At 32.2% G+C, this 22370-nt stretch overlaps 3 protein-coding genes and 1 pseudogene across 6 annotated transcripts; all 4 read right to left on the reverse strand.

Annotated features, from left to right (window-relative positions):
- Window positions 1-601: 601 nt before the first annotated feature.
- LOC118036057 (general transcription and DNA repair factor IIH subunit TFB5) lies at window positions 602-2377 on the reverse strand. Of its 4 annotated transcripts, XM_073410781.1 has the most exons (4): window positions 2205-2377; window positions 1803-1860; window positions 1323-1526; window positions 602-780 (listed from the first exon to the last, which is right to left on the reverse strand). In XM_073410781.1, exons 2-3 carry the CDS (start codon window positions 1835-1837, stop codon window positions 1349-1351), a joined length of 213 nt encoding a protein of 70 aa, XP_073266882.1. In that variant the 5' UTR covers window positions 1838-1860; window positions 2205-2377; the 3' UTR covers window positions 602-780; window positions 1323-1348. The 4 variants fall into 4 exon arrangements, with proteins under 4 accessions (XP_073266882.1, XP_034897644.1, XP_034897641.1 ...); XM_035041753.2 differs by lacking the exon at window positions 602-780 and having other exon boundaries at window positions 1036-1526; window positions 1803-1855; window positions 2205-2375; XM_035041750.2 differs by lacking the exon at window positions 602-780 and having other exon boundaries at window positions 1036-1526; window positions 1803-1907; window positions 2205-2373.
- Window positions 2378-6492: 4115 nt separating this feature from the next.
- LOC118036058 (protein cornichon homolog 4) lies at window positions 6493-9078 on the reverse strand. Its single transcript, XM_035041754.2, has 4 exons — window positions 8822-9078; window positions 8107-8288; window positions 6983-7105; window positions 6493-6889 (listed from the first exon to the last, which is right to left on the reverse strand). Exons 1-4 carry the CDS (start codon window positions 8891-8893, stop codon window positions 6850-6852), a joined length of 417 nt encoding a protein of 138 aa, XP_034897645.1. The 5' UTR covers window positions 8894-9078; the 3' UTR covers window positions 6493-6849.
- Window positions 9079-13300: 4222 nt separating this feature from the next.
- On the reverse strand, window positions 13301-14876 carry LOC118036082 (uncharacterized). The gene is made up of 3 exons (XM_073410154.1): window positions 14037-14876; window positions 13669-13877; window positions 13301-13428 (listed from the first exon to the last, which is right to left on the reverse strand). Exons 1-2 carry the CDS (start codon window positions 14394-14396, stop codon window positions 13800-13802), a joined length of 438 nt encoding a protein of 145 aa, XP_073266255.1. The 5' UTR covers window positions 14397-14876; the 3' UTR covers window positions 13301-13428; window positions 13669-13799.
- A 96-nt stretch (window positions 14877-14972) lies between these two features.
- Window positions 14973-19502, reverse strand: LOC118036083 (pentatricopeptide repeat-containing protein At4g22760-like; annotated as a pseudogene).
- Window positions 19503-22370: the final 2868 nt, after the last annotated feature.

The following is a 22370-nucleotide window of genomic DNA, read 5'->3' on the forward strand; positions in this document are numbered from 1 at the left end:
CTCTCTTTTCTTTTTCTTTTTTGCTTACTTTCTTTCTCTTCTCTTATAACTCAAAAACTAAAATGTGATAAAATTAAAGATTAAGGGCTGAAACATACATACCCAAAACTATGTGGACCAAATATGTAAAAGTTAAAAATCTCAAGGATTAAAATGAATTTTCACATGTAAGAAATACATCGTGTTCTACCAAGAAATTCACGAGGTATTTTGTCTCAAATCTATTTTTTTTAATAATTATAATGCATTTTGGGAGGGTTACCCTCTATCTAATAGCCCATCAAATCATCCAATGAAAAAACAGAAAACCCTTTCTTAGACATCAACTCTATTTATTTTCAGAAAAACACTTTTTTAAAAAACCATTTTCTTCACTTTCCAATATTTAATTACATGGAAAAATCATCTTCAGTGAACTAAGTCTCTAATATAAACTCATTAACATCAAAATTGTTCCTTTTGTGATCAAAATATAGTCGAACAAATTCTTTCTCTTTTCACTTTCTTTTCGGTGATTTTTTCTCTTTTATCTTAGAACTTATGAATTGAAAGATCATATAAATAAAAATTGAGGACCAAAATATAAATACCCAAAACTACATGGAACATGTATATACAATTTAAAAATTTCAAGAATTAAAATGAACTTTCACATGCAAAAAATGCATCATGTTCTACCATGCAATTCACGGTATTTTATCTCAAATATTTTTTTTATTAATAATTATAATGTAATGGGGGGAGGGTTACCCTCCATTGTATATAGCCCAACAATTCACCCTGTGAAAAAAAAAAAAAAAACCTTCTTAGACACAGTTTGCTTTCAAATGATGGCCACGAGTTAAATTATTTCTACGACTCATTTAAAATCAAATTAGAAAATAAATATCGGTATGAAAACATCACAAATCATTAATTAATAAAGGAATGAGAAAGGGCCGAAAATGGGTTGCTGATTACAAGTATCCTACGAAACTTAATGGAATTGAATTAGTTATTGATATTAGATAGAAGCATTTTATGGCATGACAAAAATTAAAAAAAGAAATAATCGGTGCAGTAAAATAGATATATAGTATCATGTCCATCTACATCTTCCAAGCTCAGCCAGCTAGTTCAGGAGCTATACAGGAAAACAGGTTTAAACTGCATACCCTTCTAAGTAGACTCCAACTTAAATCTGATATAGCCCGAGGATATTTTGTTCCATTCCATTAACAAGAAAGCTTTGATTTGCATTGAATGACAGAAACGCAAGCAGAAATATTGATGAGCTGAAGTATGTGTATGATGGTCTAATCGAGTGTTTATAATAAAAATACCATAAACGAGGGAACTGAGGGGCAAATTAAGAGGGCTTCTCGTAGGAATTCTGCTCTCTGAAGTCTGAAATTGCACTTCGTATCATATCAGACACATGGGGTTGGACAAACATGTGAGTGCTGTCCAAAACATGAATGATGAACTTCTGTGATGCTGGTAGCGAAGCATTCAAATTGATGATGAATTGTGCCATAGGTATGTCACTACAATATAAACATGACAAGAGTCCTTCAGTAACAAAGTTAAGAGCAAGGCAAGGTGAAACTAAACAAAAGCCTCCACCACGAGCATGAAATATATGCACATCTAAATGCAATACACCTGCTTGGCCATTCCATTACAACCTACGAATGACTTCAAATTATAAATATGATGACAATCACATACCAGCCCAAGAGTGAATGGCTAGAGATGTATTCACCAGTAAACAATTCCTCAATTTCCTGGGCTGAAAGGTTTTAAGCTAATGAGATATTTACCAGGATATGAACAGCCCTTTAGTGGCATTAACCATCTTGTAGGAGTCTGGAGTCTGAACTGCAAGAAAAGTTACAGGGATCTGAAAGCTAGCACATTTTCTGGGACTGATATAATACCATAAACAAATGCAAAAACATCAGACCGAGATAAATGAGCCAAAACAACAAAAAGAATCTTATTTTTGGTTTCTACGGAAACCCATGGACCAAAACACCGATTTCCAAATAATTGCTTCACCACCAGAGAAAACATAATTGAATAACAGAGATTTCACATTCAATTACATCAGAAAGCCACCATGTTAGACTTTGTTTAGCTTTTTTTTTTTCTATTTTTTTTTTTACAAAAGAAAAGTGTAATCAATTACAATAGCAATAACCAAAGAAAGGGAGAGAGAGGACCTTTCTGACGGAGTCGGATATTCAGAGGCTGCTGCCGTCGTCAAGAAAGAGAGTGACTTTGATCGGATTTAGATGACGTTGCCCCCAAGACTGCTGCTCTCTGTGTTTCGAGGAGAGGTCCGGCTAGCAGTCTTACAATAGGCAGTAGATCCGTGGGCTTTGCTCTAATTTGTATCCAACTAGTGGGGTTACACATAGGTGTCCTTTGATGCGGTTAAACTTTTTCTAATATAAAATAAAACTATTTACATGATCATAGTGTTTTTAAAAGGAAAAAAAATAAGGATTTTGTTATTGATATGAACGAATTCAAGAAAATTGATTAATTTAATAATATAATTATATAAAAAAATAATTAATTGAGAAAAATAAACACTTGTCAATACTATAAAAAAAACATCTTCTAAATATTTTTAAAATATTTTAATGATCTTATTTGATAATAAAGCAAAAATTAAATAAAAATGAGATAATTTTGTTAAGAAGGAATTTTTTTTAAATTCAAATCTCAATTACCAGCAAATCAATTGCTAAATGACTTAGTGAAAAAAATCAAATTTAAAAAGAATAAAAAAAACTTAACTCAAGTCAACATGTCAAATTCACAGCTCAGTATTGAGACTAGACTAATTTCATAAAAAAATAAATAAAATAATAAAAGTCAACTAAATAAATTGAAAGATAAATTTTTTAAAAAAAATCAATCTTCAAGTCAATCGGGGTTAATTTTATTAAATTATGACCTAAGATATGAGATTGAGATAGCCTTATAGAAAGGGAAATCACGAAACTCAAAATAATCTAATCAATTAAAAAAAACCTAAAAAAGATTGAAATCAAATCAAACTAATCTTCAAAACTCATGACCCAAGTTATGAGACTGAGATTATCCTATAAAAAGCAAAGACAAAAAAAATTACAAAGCAAAATTTTCAATCATCTAGATATCAAGGCATAAAAATTTTTCTTAAAAATCAATCATGGAAAGGATTAAAAAAAATAACAATCAAAATAATAAAGATTAAATTCAGTATAAAAATTAAATAAAAATAAAGGATAAAGTTGAAAAATAAAATAAATCAAGAAAATAATAATAAAAAAAAACAATTAAAATAATGAAGATCAAAATTGATAGAAAAAATTAAATAAAATCAAATTTTGAGTGATGAAATTGAAAACCAAAATCAATTTCAAAAAGCATTAAAAACAAACAAATAACAATAAAAAAATATAAATTAACAAGATACATTTGATTTTTGAACGAAAAATATGAACCTCGAGGAGAGGAGTGAGAAAAGAGGGAGGAGAAGAAAAAAAATTCATCAAAGCCTAGCCATTGCATCACCGTATACATGCACCCGAACACTAGGAAGAGGATGTTGGGTTGTTTCCAGAGCTGTCTTAGAAGACAACGTTTGGCCACTAGAATAAGCCTTACACGCTGCTTGAAGAGCGCATATGTCTCCCACTCACTAACACGTGCAACCACTTTTGATTTTTAAATAATATTTAATACAAACTTTATTTTCTTATTCATTGGCAACCAACCTCTCAAGTTGTTTCATGTAAACCTTCTTATCAAAGTCACCAATAAATAAATTTGTTTTTATATCCATTTAATGTATTTCAAGCTTATTAATAGATGCAATGACTATTAATGTTCATATGAAAGTTGTTTTTGATATAAGTAAATATGTGTCAAAATAGTCCACACTTTCTTGTATATGTAACAACAAGTCTAGATTTATATTTATTAATAGTGCCATTAATTTTTATTTTTCTTTTGAAGACTCACTTATGGCCCAATGGTTTCCGAAAGGAAGATCCACATGTTCCCATGTATATGTGTATGTATATATATATGGAAAGAAGTGGATCTTCCTTTCGGATAAAGATGAGTTGAAACTCTTGAACTTGTTTCATTATAATCATTGAATAAACCATCATGAAAACTAGAAATTTACCAACTATTAATTTTTCTATATCGATAACTTCAACTTTATACTATTTTTCTAAAGCTTTTCATAATGCTTTTGCATTTTTTATTAAACTATACACATCATATAATGTATTTTCCAACCCATTCAAGATATAGTTCTTACACAAGAACTTAATATGATTTCATGTATCCATAGTTGCCAAACTACTAGGGTCGGTTTTGTTTTTTGATGATTTTTATACTTTCTCGATCAAGAAAGTTGTCAAGTTCAAGGTGGTAAGATATGATAGAATCTTTTGTCGTCACCTTTTAAAATTCAATCAATTAATTTTTTTTAGTTTCTCACCATACACCACATAAGATAATGGTGGAATCCTTACTAACGAGGTAGTATTTGCCAAGACAACATTGGTTGACACAATTAAATCTTGAGTAAAAGGCGTAGAAGATATGTATAACTTGTAAAAAAATAATATCCAGCTCCGCGATAAGAAAAAAAATAAAAACTTGTAATATAGCAGCTTAATAAATAAAAATAATTAAACTATGCAAGATAAAATCAATGTTGATTTCCTTTCTTGGATTACTTTGTTAGGCTCTATTTTGTTCATTATGATTTTTTCAATTATCATTATTTCACCTATAAATTGTACTACATATAAAAATAGTATCATGTGAATATTACTTTCACTAAGTAAGTTCCTCAAAAAGATTAGAGGGTCATAAATGATCTCATTTAAAACTCAATCTCATTAGACAACTTCATAGATTGTATATATTTATCGTATTAACTTTTTATATATATGAACAGTAATGTATACACATATAGAATTGCAGCAGATTTCATGGCTTAAAAAGCTAAAGGAGGAATGATGTTGTAGGTATAATGTTAGGACATAAGAGGGTGCATGTGTTTTGTCTAGAGGGGGGGGAGGGTATTAGGGGTTTGGATGTTTGGAAAAGGGTTGCTTGGACAAAGGGCTATTTGTGGATTTTAGCATATTTATTAAACCTAGACCAACCCAGCGGGTCGGCCTGGAACCTATTCGACCTGATGGCTGGACCAGTTCGGGCAAAACAAAAGACTAGTCAATATAAAAACATGTTCAACCCATAACTTAGGTGAACTTAGACAAGACCTTTTTTTTTTTTCAAATGTAGTTTTTCTCCTAGACCCTCTTTTTTCATATTTTTTTAGTTAATTATTAATCTTTTTTAAAGTTCACTATATAAATACTAAAAAATATTTTATTTTTTCAATATGAAATTTAAAACCCTTTAGTATGTATATTCTATGTTCTCAAGAAAAAAAAGTTATTTTTTTAATATAGGATTTAAAGCCTTTTAGTATATATATACATCATGTTCACAAGAAAAATATTATGTTTTTTTAATGTGGGATATTTGTTTTTGTTTAAATACTTTAACTATAAAGAATAACATCATATCTTATCAATGTAGGATAAAGAAACTGTTTGATATATTATTTTAAACTTCATTATTTAAAACATATATAGTCTATATTTATATAAATTGTTTTTTAATTTTTTCATATAAAATATTAAAATTTTATGTTTTTTTAAATTTTTCTAGATTGACTCGTATATCCCTGTATCATTAAAAATGCAAGATAGGATCTCCATTGCAATAACCAATAGTTCAGGGAAGAGATGTCCACCTGCCTAAGCCCCCTTCTTCCATCAAAATAACCAGAGACCGCCATTAATGGAAAATCATTTGCCCTCATAACGTTAAGAGAAAGCCCCAATGAACCGAATCAAAGGCTTTCATAATGTCCACCTTCAGAGCACAACCTTGAGAAACTCCAAATATTCCTTGCCCTTTATAATTTCTTGAGCCAATTAAAATATGGCCTCCAATTTTCCAAACTTGAATAAATGCGGTTGGATTCAAGCTAATTAGAGAAGGCAAGCATACCCTTAACCTATTAGCAAGAATCTTTGAAATGCATTTACAGATTGTGGAGCAACAAGAAATAGGTCCAAAGTCAGCTGCCCTGTTTACACTTTGCAATTTTGGAAGCAAGGTACTTGCGACGGAAGTGATTGCTTTCAAAGGGTTCCTACTGGAAACGAAACTCAGAACCACATCAAATAACATCATGTCCCACAGTACTCCAAGCTTTTTTGAAGAAATCGGCTGAACATCCATCTGGCCCAGCAGCCTTGCTGCCATTCAGGGAGAATATAGTGATTTTGACTTCTTCAGGGGTCACTGGAGCACTTATAGAGCACTGTTGCGACCAATTCAGTGATCGACGTTACCCCCACTAAACAAGGCAAAAGCTAAACAAATCAAATTCGCTGAACTCGAGTTGCTTCCAACATCTTGAAGAAGGCCACTTAAAACCACATCAATTCATTGAGAGGGTTTTCTTACAACTGTTTTATTTTCAAGATATGTTCCAAGAACTGAATTGAACTTCATCTTGTCTCCGAGGAAAATATTCAAACAAAAAAAAGTTAAATAAAAATAAGAAACCAGCAGAGAGCCACAGACTCACATGACTTGGCCAAAAGAAGTGGAACCTGAAATGTTATTCAATACATCAACAGCATTCTAAACAATCTTACAATCATGGAACTGGAACTATATCAGTTACAACACGCCCTTTATGTTGCACAAGGGAGCAGTTTATTGTATCCAGTATCTCCAATGTCTCACTGAAGCAGGTAATTATCCCAACTAATCATAATCACTGTCTTCCAAGGCGGTCAAAATCATCCTGTAAACAAAGAGTAAAAAAATCTTGCTTTAGTTGTTTCACTAACGATTACAATAAACTTAAAGGTAGAAGCAATATAGCAATTTCACCCACCAGAAAATCGAAAGAAACAGGAGAACAATGAGGTAGCCTAGTTTGAAAAGTCGTTGTTTCTTTTCCCAGTTGAGCATGTTGAATATCTCAGTCACATCTACCAAATGCTGTCTTTGTGTGTAACTAATCAAAAGAATGAAAAAGTTAGAAGAAGCAAATCATATCATGTTCTATCACATGTAGCCAGCAAAGTACAAGCTTAGCATATTTCTAAGATGTGATCTCTACAGCAAAATGAAATGATGTGCATAAGGATACCTTTATGTAATGCATGAGGTTGCTTCTATCAGCGAGATAAGCAAGAGTGTGTTAACCCTAACTATATAAGAAATCAATTCAACTTGGCTGGAAGATCAGGGAAGATCCTGACCCGCCAACCCCAAAACTCAAAAACCATAGCTTGAGAACCTCACAATGGCAACAAAGAGTGTAATACAGGCATGTCAGCTCAACGAATTATAAAATTTATGATAACATCATTATGATTTTACTTCTTATAACTGTTCAAGGTTAAGATGAGAGAAAAAACAAGCATTACTGCATCCATTGTGAGTACTGGCAGAATTTTGGACAAGTCTATCTCTAATACGGACATGGCTGGATTATACATGTGACTGTATAGATAGACAGACAAACGTGAAATAAACATAGAGCATGACTCAAAAACTGTGTGAAGCTCGTGATACCCTCAGCTTCATCAGGATACAAATATGTTGCTTTAATATGAGTTCATGACTCCAAACATGGAACCTCAAGTCTAAGCAGAAATCTAGGCTGTAATTCTAAAGCATTGAAGCCTTCTAAACCTATAGGTATCCAACTACTTTGTTTGGATATTCTGAAGTAAATCTCGTGCTTCTCTCTAACAATCCACCAAATAATCAACTCAACCAATCATAATAGCATGGATTGAGCAGCAATTCGTTGAAAATATCCTATTCACACTGCATTGATGAAATGATACCCTTTTCACTGGTAAACAATAAATGTATGGTCTTAATACAGTGGAGCTCCCTTCCTCTTAAAAGCTACATCTCTACCTTTCTCCCATAGACAGATAAACAACAATTTTCAGATGTGGGCAAAGTATAATTCTGCACAACAAAGAAGAAGATAAAACTTACAGCCTCACATTGTAATAAAGGTATGGAATACACAAAAGTGACATACACCAGTGCCCTGTAATGAGAAAAAATAAGCTCAAAACCCCTTCTGTTATATACTCTGGCAAAATCACTTTATTTATCCGAGATGAGGAATCATAAGGATTGATGTAATCAAACTCCAGATCTGCTAAGGCCATAAGCTGCAGCAAAATTCTTCAAAATGTCAAAATCCATTTGCCAACATCATACACCTCAATTTACACAAGCGAACAAATGCCGGACTAATCCATACATGGAGCAATTCCCACGCATTTTTCTTCGAATTTGTGTAGCAATCAATCATCGTCTAAAATCACCTTACTTTTTACAATTACTCCACTAAAAAGCAGAGCCTTTTTTGTTATTTATTAAAATCAGTCTTCACTATTTTTATTATCCACAGAAAACAATAAATACCAGACCTAATCAAGTTGGAAAGTGAATTGATCAAAACCAAACAGACAAACAAGCAAACAACCCATCAGAATGAAGTGGACGACAAGCTGACAAATTTAGCTATGCAGCTACCCTGTAAAATAGCAATTAAAATCCCAGTCGAAATTCAACATTACTAGTACCCAATAAGCACTCAAAATCAAAGAAAACAAAAGTCTAATTTTCTCAATTTAGAAACAACTAACATTAAAAAAAAATCACCAAATTTATTAACAAGTGAAGGGGTTCGAAGAATGACCTGGAAGATGACGATAACAAGAAGGGCAATAAGAATGAAGAAGGCTATCAGCCAAACAAAAAGATCTCCCATGCTCCTTCCTTACCCTCCCTGCTCTAATGTTTTACTCTCTCTCCTCCCTCAAGTACTCTGCTTCGTTGGCTCAAGAAAGAGGTAGAGATGGGTGCTTGTTAATCACTCTGGCACGCACGGGGGCTTTGGTTTTCCTTCTGTCCGAAATGCCACAATTCTTTTCTTGTTCGGTTTTCCTTTGATTTAGATAGTTAAGGATTCAAAGTTATGAGTTAAGATAATTACCTAAAACCCCATGCTGTCCACGTCGCATGTACATGAGCTCAGACTTTAAAGTTTCCACAGAGGATAAGGTGTTCTGTTTTGTTTTCTTTCTTTTTGTTAGATAAAATTTTTTTTTCCCAACGAGAGGTGAATTTGTTCTCTTTTTGTATTTTAATAGCTATATTCTTTCTGGATTAATCTTAAACTTTCCATGCGCCAAATTAAATTCCATAGTGAGATGGAATGAACAAACAACAGATTTACTTGTAAATCTCAATTAGTTTCTTAAATTTTTTTTGTTCTTGTATAATTGACTGGTTTAATTAATAGATTACTAGTTTTATCACTCACACTATAACATGAGTATGATTTTTTAAGTTAATTTCAAACATAATAGAAAAATATGTTAATAGTATAAATACATTTTTAAATATCATGAATAAGAATTTCCAACAAATTAATTTAAGACTCACAACAATTTATATAAATTATATGATATGTAAAATTTAGATTTTTATAATTTTAGACATACTTTTTAATTTGACTATTAGATTGAATTGAAACTTTACTAAATATTTTTGACATATTATTTATTATAGGTTAAAATTTGAGGACAATTGAAACTCCAGAAGGTTTCAAAAATAAAAAGGTAATGATAAATCGGTACAATAAATCAAAATTAAGAAGGGGACATTATAAGGGCAGGGAGAAGGTAAAATTCTATTTAAAATGGGTTGTCTTGGTTGAATTTTCCTAAAGCCATCGTAGCTTTATTTCTTCATCTTTTCTTAAAAAAAATATAAGAGAGAAACACATGAAAATTGTTAGTTTAGGGAGTGTTGAGTTGATTTTAAGGCCTTGTTTGTTTCCCGGAAAGTAGTTTCCGGGAAACCATTTTCCAAACTTTCCTGTGTTTGTTTGTCATTAGGAAAGTTGGTCAGCGGAAAACACTTTCTGGTCAACGGAAAACACTTTCCGGTCAACGGAAAACACTTTCTAGTCAACGGAAAATACTTTCCGGTCAACGGAAAACACTTTCCAGTCAATTTTAGTCAAAAAAAATTTGACTTGGTTTTCAGGAAAGTGTTTTCCTTTTAGCTGTGTTTGTTTTCCGGAAAGTGGTTTCCGGGAAATCACTTTCCAAACTTTCTTGTGTTTGTTTTCCAGAAAGTGGTTTCCGGAAAATCACTTTCCAAACTTTCTTGTGTTTGTTTGCCAGTAGGAAAGTTGGTCAATGGAAAACACTTTCCAGTAAAAGGAAAATTTGGCTTGGTTTTCTGGAAAGTGTTTTCCTGAAAAATTTGAGGGGAAAACACTTTCCGGAAGTTGTGAAAAATTTAGAAATATCATTATTTGCTGATTATATCAAATTTGATCCTCAAACTTTTGATTGCTACATATATTTTGTTTTGAATATTTATTTTTCAATTTCATCTCTTAAAATTTTATTTTTATATTAACTTTGGTCCTTATTTTTATAATTGCTATTTGCTTTTTCCTTATCATTTTTTTATTGAAATTTTTTATTTATCAAATTTGATCCTCATTTTTTTTATTGTTACTTATTTTATTTGAAATAATTTATGAAATGTTGATTATTATTATTTTAATTTCTTTATTTTTTATTATTTTTTTAATTTTTTAGATTTGATCCCTATTATTTTGATTATTATTTGTTTTATTTTAGATAATTTATGAAATTATATATTTTTTTTTCAATTTCATTCTCATATAACTTTTTAATTTGTAAAATTTGTTCCTCATTATTTTAATAAACTTGAGAAAAATAAAATATTAATAAGTTATTTTCCAGCTCATTTTCCATGACATAACCAAACACTGGAAAGTGTTTTCCAGTTCATTTTCCATAACACTACCAAACATCGGAAAATACTTTCCCGGAATTCACTTTCCAGGAATTCACTTTCCCCGGAATTCACTTTCCAAAAGGAATTCACTTTCCTGCAAACAAACGGAGCCTAAGAGAGAATACATGATCTAAGTGGTTTAAAAAGGGGAGAAAAATCAAGTTTTGGGATGGTGAACTTAGTGAGAAAAAGTGATGAATTAAAAAAAAATGAAAGGAAAGTTTTAGCAAATCTTCCTAATTCTTCTTGATTATATTTAAAAGAGTAAGCTCACCTCTTTTCCTCCATTTATATATAAGTTTGGTGTGATTTTGTTGAAAGATTAAAACGAGTTGTGAATAAATTAGGGTTTGATGAACTCATTATGATGAGCGTAATATTTTTGCATAGAATTAATGTTTCAATATGAAATATTGTTGTTTAGTGTTAAAATTTATAGAAAGATTTAAAACAATCCATGGAATCTTGAATGAGAAGGTTAGGCCAATGAGTATAAAAAAGGATCATGTTTATTTTGATGTAAAATGGTTAAATAAAACTTGTTTGGAGAAATTATAAAAAGAAACACATGTCTTTTTAGAAGGGTTTCAGCCAAAAAGACTAAAGGAAAGGGTTTGATTTATGATAATTAAGTTGATGTGTTTTAATGTCTCGTAGTTGATTTGTGTTACAATTAATATTAGAATTGAAAAAAAATCAATAAAAAAGAACTTGGTTTTTAGCCCAAACCCTTATTTTTTAGCCAAGAAAATACATTTAATTGAAGTTGATTAATCATCTATAGAAATGAAGGCTAATGATACCAAAATTATTGGTATCGCTATTAGTGGAAAAGGAAATATATTGAATTGAACTTAATTAGTTGTTCATGAGAATGAAAGATAATGATACTAAGGTGATTGGTATCGACATATTCTTGATTAGTAATTCACAAGATAAAAACTAATAATATCAATTTAGCTAATACTGGTATTATTGTGCTACTCACGTGGATAGAGGTTAAAGATTTGATTTCCAAGAAAGGATAAGAAAAAGTTTAATGGAGTGTTGAGAATAAGTCATAATAATAACAAGTTACATGTTGGTTAACTATTTAAATTATAGTATTCAGGTTTAGATTTAAATTTGGACCATGGATATTTGATTAGGTTTAGGTATAAAAATCCATACACATTCAGCTTTAGATTGGGTTTGAATAGTTAATTTTATAGTTTTGAAACCCGACCCGGTCAAGTAATCAAGTCATGGGTCAGATGGGTTGACCGTGGTTAACCCGGGTCAACCCAAAAAAAACCTATAAAAACATCGTTCTTTGACGTCTCTCTTCTTCTGTCTTCTTATTCTTTAATTCCTTCTTCAATGCACTACAAGAGTAGCAACATACCTAAAAGCCATAATCAATCCATCACTAAGATGGGGTTGTTGCTTTCCCACTACGCGGAGCCCCAAGTGTTAGTGGTTTATCATTGGGTCAATAATACTAATCCCTCTTTTTGTGCTCCTAGGGCAGGAAAAAGAAAAGAAAACGCGAAGCAATTTACACTTGTCTCCATCAAGATGAGCTGCAATACTTCCTCTTCATTTCCTAATCCTTCGATCATTAGCATCTCGAGTGCCAATGAATGCCTTTGCTTTCGCTTGATTCAAACCATTTCTGTCAAGCCTCTCTAGACTAAAGGGTGAAGCGGCTCTATATAAGGAGAGGGGTAAAAGGCCAGAGGCCATAGAAAACAGAGAGTAAAAGAAGGAGATTCAAACCTTTTGGGTTTCAAAGAGTTGAGTTAATTAGGCTTGTAAATTATAAATGATATTGCTTCGTTCTTCTTCACTCTTCAGTCTTCAGTGTTTTGGCCTTTTAAAAGGCCAAAACGACATTGTTTAATGACTGTTAATATAAAAAAAAAATTGATGGAGTCTCACCTAGGTTTGACTAGGTGGACCGAGTCCCAAGTCGACCGGGTTTCTCCGGGCCAATTTCCAAGCGGGTTTTTGCCTCCACCCAGATCGGTTTCAGGCCGGGGTCGACCTGGTCCCGAATTGACCTGCCGAGCCGGTCCGGGTTTTAAAACTCTAGTAAATTTAGGCTTCAACATGGATAGTAGAAAACCAGATTCATGGATATTCAATTCCATCCAAAAAGAATTTGCAAGAAAATTAAGGATGAAAAAAGGGATCTTGATTTATGTTAGAGCCATGTAAATAATGTGATGCTATTGAACTCTAACAAAGACAGGATCTTGGTGTCATTTCCAGCAAACCAAGACCTTCCAAGGCTGAAGCGTCCTTCTCACAACTTTGCCAAATTTGCTAGCAAAGAATTCCGGAAATAAGAATGGAGGGCATGGAATTGGTGGTGTTGGTGGTGGTGGTGGGTTGGCTCTCCCAGAAACTGTCTCTGTAATGGAAGAAGCCGAGCCTCCATTACTTCTACGATTGCTGCTGCTGCTTCCGAGATAGAAGCTTCTGCTACCAACATCCCTAGAAAGTTATAAAATTAAAAAAACAAAAAGCAACTTGTAAATATTAAGATTGTTGTACGAATCGAGCAACAAAATCAAGGCGTGTTAGCTGAATAAAAAAGAAATCAGCAAAACAACACTATCCCTTGGTGAATGACAAGGAACACCTAATCACTGAAATCCTAAGAAAAATGCAAAATCATAATTGCTAATAAATAGATGAAAAGTCCAAAGCTTGACTTACTTTGAAGGCTGAAAGAGGAATGATGCAATTCACATGTTGATGCTGCATTCTTATCAAGTTTTAGGGTTCGCCCTTCTTCACTGTACTTGTCTACCACAAGCTTAATTGTGTCCTCTACATTAGATCCCAGTTTAACCATGGCCCTTAACTGGCCCTGGACTCCCTTCTACTGTTACAGGAATCGCTACTTCTGCATCCTTCTTGTATCCCTGCAGTCCAAGTTTTGTATCAATACAGCATAGGCTATTTATGAATGAAATTCTTGAATTCTGTAAAATTGTGTCCAAATTGAGGGTTGATTCACCATACTTTAACGATGTATTAGTAAGGGACTAATTAAGTGGAAAATAAATAAATATATCTGGTACCTGATCAAGACTGGAGCGAGGAGAGAAATTAGTGGGCACGATCAAAGAAGGAGAAGAAGCAAGAACATCTGTACAAGTATGAGGCCTAAACAAAACACCACCACGACCACCATCACTCTCGTACAGTAAGATGCTGCTCCTCTGTTTCTGCTGATCAACACTATCTTCAGTACGGCCTCCCCACACCATCATGGGCTCTGAGGACCATCGCTTCAAAAACTTTACAGGCTTGGAGTGCTTCACCGATCGCCATGGTGATGGGGTCGGTCTACTTGGAGATGGAGATGGAGATGGGTGTGGTGGCCTGATCTTCCGGCCACTGTTCTCCGGAACTCTACGCCGGACATCCCTCTTTGGCATATACGTGGTATTTATATATATATATTGATTACGTGCGATTAAAACAGTTATAAAATTACAAGTTTTAGTTATGGTTTTTTACATGAGAGTGGAGAGGTACAGGTTGTGTGAAGATAGTGAGGGAAAGGAAGGTGGAACGTTGGAAAGGTGAGGTAGTTGAAGTGTTTGAGTGACGATGGAGGAAACTTGTATATTACTTGTACTTGCTTGCCTCTGCGTTTTTTTTATTATTATTAAACTCATAAAAGAAAGGAATAGATTTTGTTATTTTGATGCTGAAAACATGGTAAAGGGCATTCAAAATATTGAAAAAAGTGTAATTGATCCGCATGGAGGTTAGAAATTTATCACATATATTATATATCAAACTCTCAATTTGAGTACTAAATATAAAATAACGCACTTCTCTTAGAAAAGCTGATAGAGGTCTCCGGCCCCTCGTGATAGTTACTCTCACCTGAAAAACAAGATTCGCAACAGACATGAAATCTTTCCTAACGGGAAAACGAGAACTAATAACCACTCCCTAATTTCCTAACTGTAACACACCAGAAATCGCTTACAAGCTCTCTGAGATCTTATAATCTATGTTTAAACAATTTTTGCTGCGACTTCTGCATATGTATACAGAGTTTTTACCAGAAAAGAAAATTAACCAAGGGATAAAGAAAACATGGGTATATAATAATGCCGCTGTTCGTGAACCATCCATAAAATGGACATGTTTACAGACATTATATGACCTTGCCATGCTGAGTATGATCCACTGGAAAATAAGAACATCCCAGCCCACAATTTCAGGATAATGAAGCTGGGAAAATATTCATCTTCTCCCAATCAACTTTATCCTTCATATCGGTCCAGAATTTGCCTTTTCCAAGTCAATCTTAGCCTTCATAATATCAGAATTGGCCTCCCTGATGAAGCCTTGAGGCATTTTAAAACTCGAAGCAGATTCATGATAATCGAATTTGCCATCCCAAAACTAGATTTGGAGCAGGGGGGGTCTATGATTTCCGAGGTCTCACGGACTAGCATCTGATCCTTCAATTATGAAAGGGTTACGTTGATTCTATCTAACTACACCCTGATAACTTGGACAGTTTCTTATCTTTCCACAACTTCCTCAATCTCCTGACATCATCCCACCTTCCAGCAGAGGAATGAATGTTGGCAAGAAGAGAATAATAAGCAGTTGCATTAGGCTCCAAATCAAAACAACGCTGAGCTGCAATTTCTCCAAACTCAACATTGTTATGCACGCTGCAGGCAAGCAGCAAAGTCCTCCAAGCCCTGGAATAAGGCTGCATTGGCATACTCTTTATCAACTCACATGCCTCTTGTAATCTTCCAGCTCTCCCTAAAAGAGTGACCATGATTGCATAATGATCAATTGACGGTACAGGTCATGGTCCTTCATGGAACTGAAGATCGGTAGCCCTCTTCAACCAGACCAGCATGGTTCCATGCCTGTAAATAGCGCTGTAAAGGTAGCTAAATTCAGACGAGATTGGGTGTCCACCATCATTTCCAACAACTTGATGGCATCAGCAACCTTTCCATTCATGCCAAATCCAGAGATCATTGCACTATAAGCAACCGCAACCTTCTTGTTTAGGCCATGAAATAGCTCATATGCCTTTTCAACACTCCCACACTCATATAGGTAAAGCAAAGCAGTTAATCCCCAGATTTCAGATGCCCAGATAAAATTGAATTCCATGAGACTACATTCTTCTCCGCCAGCTCATCAAAAACCTTCTGTGCAGTGCTCATATCACCCAGTTTTATATATAAATCCACAAGGGCTGTTTGAGCATAAACACAGCTAGAGAATCATATTAATTTATAACTTTGAGCGTGGATCAATATTCCAACCATCTTGTAAATGGTCCTGGCATACGCCACTAAGCAGAGGATTCATCAAATGCGCTTGACACAACCCTTGTCTCTGCATCTGAGCACAGAGATTAAAGGCTTCCTTGAATTGGCCTTGCTGCGAGAAATATCTAACAGTGCAACCCCATGTGAATGGATCTGGAAGTCGCAAATGGTCGAGGATATTATGGACATATTGATCAATTCTTCTATGGTAATTACAAGCAGACAGGAGGATTTGACGAACTAAGAGAGGCTCCAGATTATTAAGACCATTGATGATGCATGCATGCATGACTTTGTTTTGTCTGGTTGGCAGTAGGATAATTATTCAATACCACCGTCGTCAGTTCTACATGGCAAGGTTGAACAATCCAGAACGAGTCTCTGGTTATTGAACCATTTGGTTATAAATTCTTCGTTTCTATTCAATTAGAAAACTTGGTTTCAGCTTGCCTCGTAATCAGTATGTCTTGAGGTGAAGAAATGGCATCACAAAAAAACGAGGGAAGTCAAGCCTTCAACTCCCACACAGCCATGCCACACTGATGGATGATTGGCCATAATACCCACAAAGGATAAAAGATGATAAGGTTAAATCTATTATAGAACAGAAATTCAATCCTTCAAGCTATTAACCTGAACAGAGAGTATTCCCACAGACAACCCAAACCTGAAACAAGAAAACCAAATCATCCAGCTTACTTTCACAGATCTTCAAAGGAACCCATAACACTAAAAGAGCTCAAATTCTTCACTATGCTTGCCTTCATTTAATAGAATCTCCAGCGAATCAATCGAGTAAACTAATTAAATAGCGACCACAGAACTAAATTAAAAATAAAATACATTCATTTCTTCATCAGGCATACCAGCGAGCATAGATACCCCGTAAGAAATGACTAAGCTTTGAGCTTTCAGCCTTGACCCAAAAAAAAAAAAGTCCCTTAACATCAAATGAATTAATACTAACGAAATTATACCTGAATTGAATATCACGCCATTTCCATTATCTGGGCTTACGCTTTAACTTCTTAATGACCTTCCTGCCTCCGCCTCATCTCTCAGAAACGGCCATTACTTATTAGTAATTATGATCTTTTACTATTAAAAAACAATTGTTTATATATAAAGTATAAAAAATCATAAATCAAACCGACTCCAAATGAAATCTTAAACTTATTAAATCATTTTCTAGTTTCGAACATCATTTAAAGCTTAAAAATCACAAATTAAACTGAATAAAAAATAAAATAAATAGTTTTCCATCTTAAAAAGAACTTATTGAATCTAAAATCAATTCATTTTTGTTACTTTTGTCTGTGATTGAACACACACAAAAAAAATTAACGAGATAAAATCATATCAAGAATATATTAAAGATAATAAAAACAAATTGCATCATCATTGAATATCTATGAGTAAATTTTTAGTTTTATTTGCACATTAGTTATATAACCATTAAAAAATTAAATTTTTAACGCTCTCATAAAAACTTAATATTAAAACTATAACAAAATTGAATAATAATATAAATATGTCATTTTAAATATTTAATTTATAAGACAACTAAATCAAAATCTAAAAAGAAAAACAAACGAGAAAAAAAATAAAGAAATTGAGCTTGTAAGAATGGATGACATGTTGCCTACTCTTTTATATATATATATATATAAGATTTTGAGTCATATCTAGTGGCAAACAACATGTTGTTCAATGATTTTCTACCAAAGAAGAGATGGTTGGAAAGTCATAGAAAGATTTTTTTTTACTTAGAAAACTTTTTTGTAATATATTTTCATCTAAAAACATCTAATAAATATTTTAAAAAACTCAATAAATCAATTACCACCCCAAAAAACTTTTAAAAAGTCAAAAAACACAAAATTAAATAAAAATCTTAACCCTGGTCTTCTATTTTTTTATGAGATGAAAAGCTCAAAAGCACTTTAATGATATTCCTTTTATTGAATGAAACTCAATAACACCAAGATTAATATGTTTTGTTGTTAAAATTTAGCAAATCAACAATTCTCTCTCCTTTCAAAATTTTCAACAACTTTCTTTTTTTTCTTAAATTTCAAGGACTAAAACATAAAAACAAATGAAGTTCAAGACATAATAGCATAATGCTCCAAATATGGATCAAAAATGAAAATATAAAAAAATTAGGGATCGGAGTGTACTTTTAATCCCTTTGAATAGTAAAAAGAAAAAAGAGCGTGGGAACATTAATTTCTCTTCTCTGTAATTTTTCTCTATTTTTTTGTGCATTGATTTGATTTAAGTATTAGAGTATTCCTGACTTTACAAGGGATTTGTTTTGCAGGAGAAATCATCACACCTACACATCATGACGGGCTATGATTCGATGGTCAATTTAAATCATGTGTTCAGATACAATTTCTCCTCAAAAGCATGGAATGCACGCTGTTAAACTTTTTTTTTATTTAATAGTAAAAAGTATTTTCAATGGAAGTTAAATCTTTTCTCAAATACTCTAAAAAAAAAATAAAAGCCCTTATAAAAACTCTAGCAGTACTATGATGTGATGATTAGTTATGTTTGGAAATGTAATTATAATTTTTTTAAAAAATATTTTTAAAATATAAAAATAAATATAGTTATGTATTCGTTCGTATTATGTTGTGTTATATATATAAGTCCTTATTTTTCATTATTTAAATTTATTTTTCATGTAATTATAAATGATTTTTTATTCTAGATAATCTTAATATAAAATATCTAGCTCCGTTGAAAATAATGTGTCAGGAGGCTTGGAATGTAATAATTGAAATTAAAGTTGAGAGTTCTTAATACTTGTATTGACTTGATTATAGTAATTTTCTCCTCTGTTGTTCCTCGGTGGAGGCACAATCGTACCACATAAAATATTATATGTTATTTATATCCATAATCCATGGATCTGAAATTCTGAATCCTTAACAAGCCGATCATCCAAGTTTTTCTTGATTTTAAATTGCGCTCGATATCCCAGTTAGATTTTCTGTTGGCTTCTATATATCACTTAATTATGCAGACAGACCTGTAGAAGGAGGTGCAGGTATTATATCATGCGGTTGATCTTATAACCATTGATGACAAATAAGAAGGTTAATGATGACCTTTCATTATCCATTTTGCCTCTTCTCGCATGCTAGCCATCAGGTTCTTCACCACCGCCTGGTCAATCATATCTTCAAGTCCGGCAAGTGCGTGGCACGTCATCATCAACATCACTGAGTCATTTGGTCAAAATAAGGCAGGCCACATGAAAGTGAAGATGGACGAGTCCACCGCATGATTGGATTTCGATGCGTTCTCTGTGAATCAACACTGTTTTTACGGAAAAAGACGGAAGATGATGTCATCCTCGAAGCCAGCTTAGCTTCTGGTCTTTGCCGTCTGCTTGATAACTTTTATGGGAGCTGCTTTTACTATTGGGATCGCGTAAATGATGTCAGAAGACAAGAATGTCAGCGATATTACAAGTTTAAAGACCGCGGGGGGCAGCGGGAAGGCCTTTTCCCCTCTGTTAATCGGAAACGCGGTACAAACCTCCTTTTCTAAAAAAAAAAAATTAATTTTTTTTATTTTATTAAAAATTAATTTTTTATATTTTTAAATGGTTTTAATAATTTTAAAAATAACTTTTAAAGAATAAAAAATATTATTTTAATATATTTCTAAACAAAAAAATACTTCCAACCAGCTGGTGATAGTTTTTTAAATCATAAACGGGTTTCATCTACTGCAAAATCCATCCCTGAATTCTTCACAAATCGATCAAGCTGGGAGGTGTTGATCAAAGCTTCTATGATCCATAAGTGGAGTATCAAAAGGCATCTCCAATGACGCATAAATCGGATCCTCTAGCGTGAAAGAAACTAATGATTAAATTATTTTTTTCCAAGTGATCAATTAGCTTGCAAGTTAATTATAATCATGGTAATCGTGCTTCTTATTATCATTTGTGACGATTCTCATTCAAACACTCGAGAGACCTTTCTCTGTTCTAGGCTTGTAATTAAGTTGATTGGAATCAAACCGTAGTAAGAAAAGGATAAGCAATAAGAAATTGTATACAATTAAAACACAAATAAAATAAAATTATCTCTTGTAGAAGATTTATGGCATGTTTTCTTTGAGAAAGAAAGATTTTTTATAAGATGAAGAAACTATGATTCTAAGAAAACATTTTAAATGATGTAGGTCTTCATTCATTTCAAATTCTATGGCCAAAAGTAATGTTGTAAGGTCTTCCTTTTATATATATATATACACACACCTTGCTACTATAGATTTTATGAAACTTCCAATTCATGCTCTCAAAGATGGTTTGAATTCATATAATGATTTCTTTAACTCACACACCTTCTAATAATACCGTTCAGGAAACATGCACCTTGGTAAGAGATTCATGTAGATGTTTTTGGATAATTCATCATGTAAAAAAAAATGTTCTTCAAATGAAAATATTGTATTGGCCAATCTAAGTTCGGAACTAAAGATAACAAAACCTAAACTATGTTGATTTTTTCTAGAGGTGTAAAAGTCTTTATGCAATTGATTTTATAGGTTTGAGTGTAACATTTCATTATCAATCATGCTTTCAAGTTTTTAATTATGTCATCAACCTTGTACTTTATCATGTAAATTCATTGATATTCCATTGTGTTTTTTTTCTAATAAAGGATAAATAAGTTTTAATATTTTTTTTTTTTTTATAGAGATTTCATTTCTTTGTTTATGGTTGTTTTCCACCTCGAGTCAACTAAGGTGTTTTTGCTTAATAATAGATATATTTTTTAATTCTAGAACTAGAAGAATGAAACTAAAATTAAAAAATAAATATTTCTAATTGCTATTGTAATGAGTATAGATGAGTATTAATTTTCCGCATCTTTTTTAATTAGTTTTTTAATACAATTAGAAAGAAGTCAATTAACCTCTTGGAATTGAAATTATAGTAAGTAAATTGTCCCTAGACCAGAGATCTATTGATGTTTATTTGTTAGATGAAAAGTGTGTTTCTTTTCCTTTCTAGTCTTTGGTGGCTCTTAAAAAAATCAGTCAAAGGAAGATATAATGCTTTCTGAGGGAAAGTGTTTTAATTTCTACGACTTTTGGAAAGACACTTTTTTATTGTACGTGTTATATGTTACACTATACTTTATATTTGCATATTATTGTTTTAAAGTATTTTGAGATTTACCGTTCATCACTTTTTGTAATGTAAAAGCTTAATTTCCATTATTTCTTCATTCTATACTACTTCTCATCCTCATTTTCAATATTTTTATTGTTTTACAAATTTAACTTGAAATTTCATTATCAAATAATAATAATTAAGTTATAATTCATAGGAATTATGGATTTATTTGTGTTTAAATACGTCATGTTTATGTTTTACTCGTAATTACATGTTGGATTTTGTAATTTATCTTTCAATGGATATCATAAAACAAAAAGAATTTTCAATGAATTTTTTATGTTACAACCAAACATAATAAAATAGTTTATTTTATAGTGAATACAACTTACTTAAAAGAAAGTTGGTAATTAACTCAAAAATTATGATTTATTATTATTATTATTAAAGTAAATAAGACAAAAAAATATTATTTTACACGTCATTTTTCATTATAAATCTAAACATAACAAAAAAAAAAAAAAAAGGTCCAAACATTAATTAAAAAAAGATGTTTTTCCTTTATTTTTTATGATATAGCCAGATGAACATGAAAAAGTAATTCATTTAATTTTTCATCAATATTTCTTAAAAGTATTAACTTTCAAGGACATGTAGTCTTAATGTGTAAATATTAATTTAAAATTACCTTAATCATCAATAATTAAAAAAAAATGGTAGAAACGGTTGTCTATCAAGTCACGAAACTACGATAATTAATTACAAATACATGGATCATATACGGTCGAAATAATTGTAACGTGGCGAAATAATTTTGTCTTCTACTTGATGAAGATAACATGCATATATAATTTGCTCAAGATTATGCACCGATATGAATTCCATGAATCAGATAATAATTGATGGCACTCAAAGTCAAAGACAAACGTGAAAGCAGTGGCATG

This window comes from Populus alba, chromosome 1, assembly GCF_005239225.2.
Source record: "Populus alba chromosome 1, ASM523922v2, whole genome shotgun sequence".
Lineage (NCBI taxonomy): Eukaryota > Viridiplantae > Streptophyta > Magnoliopsida > Malpighiales > Salicaceae > Populus > Populus alba.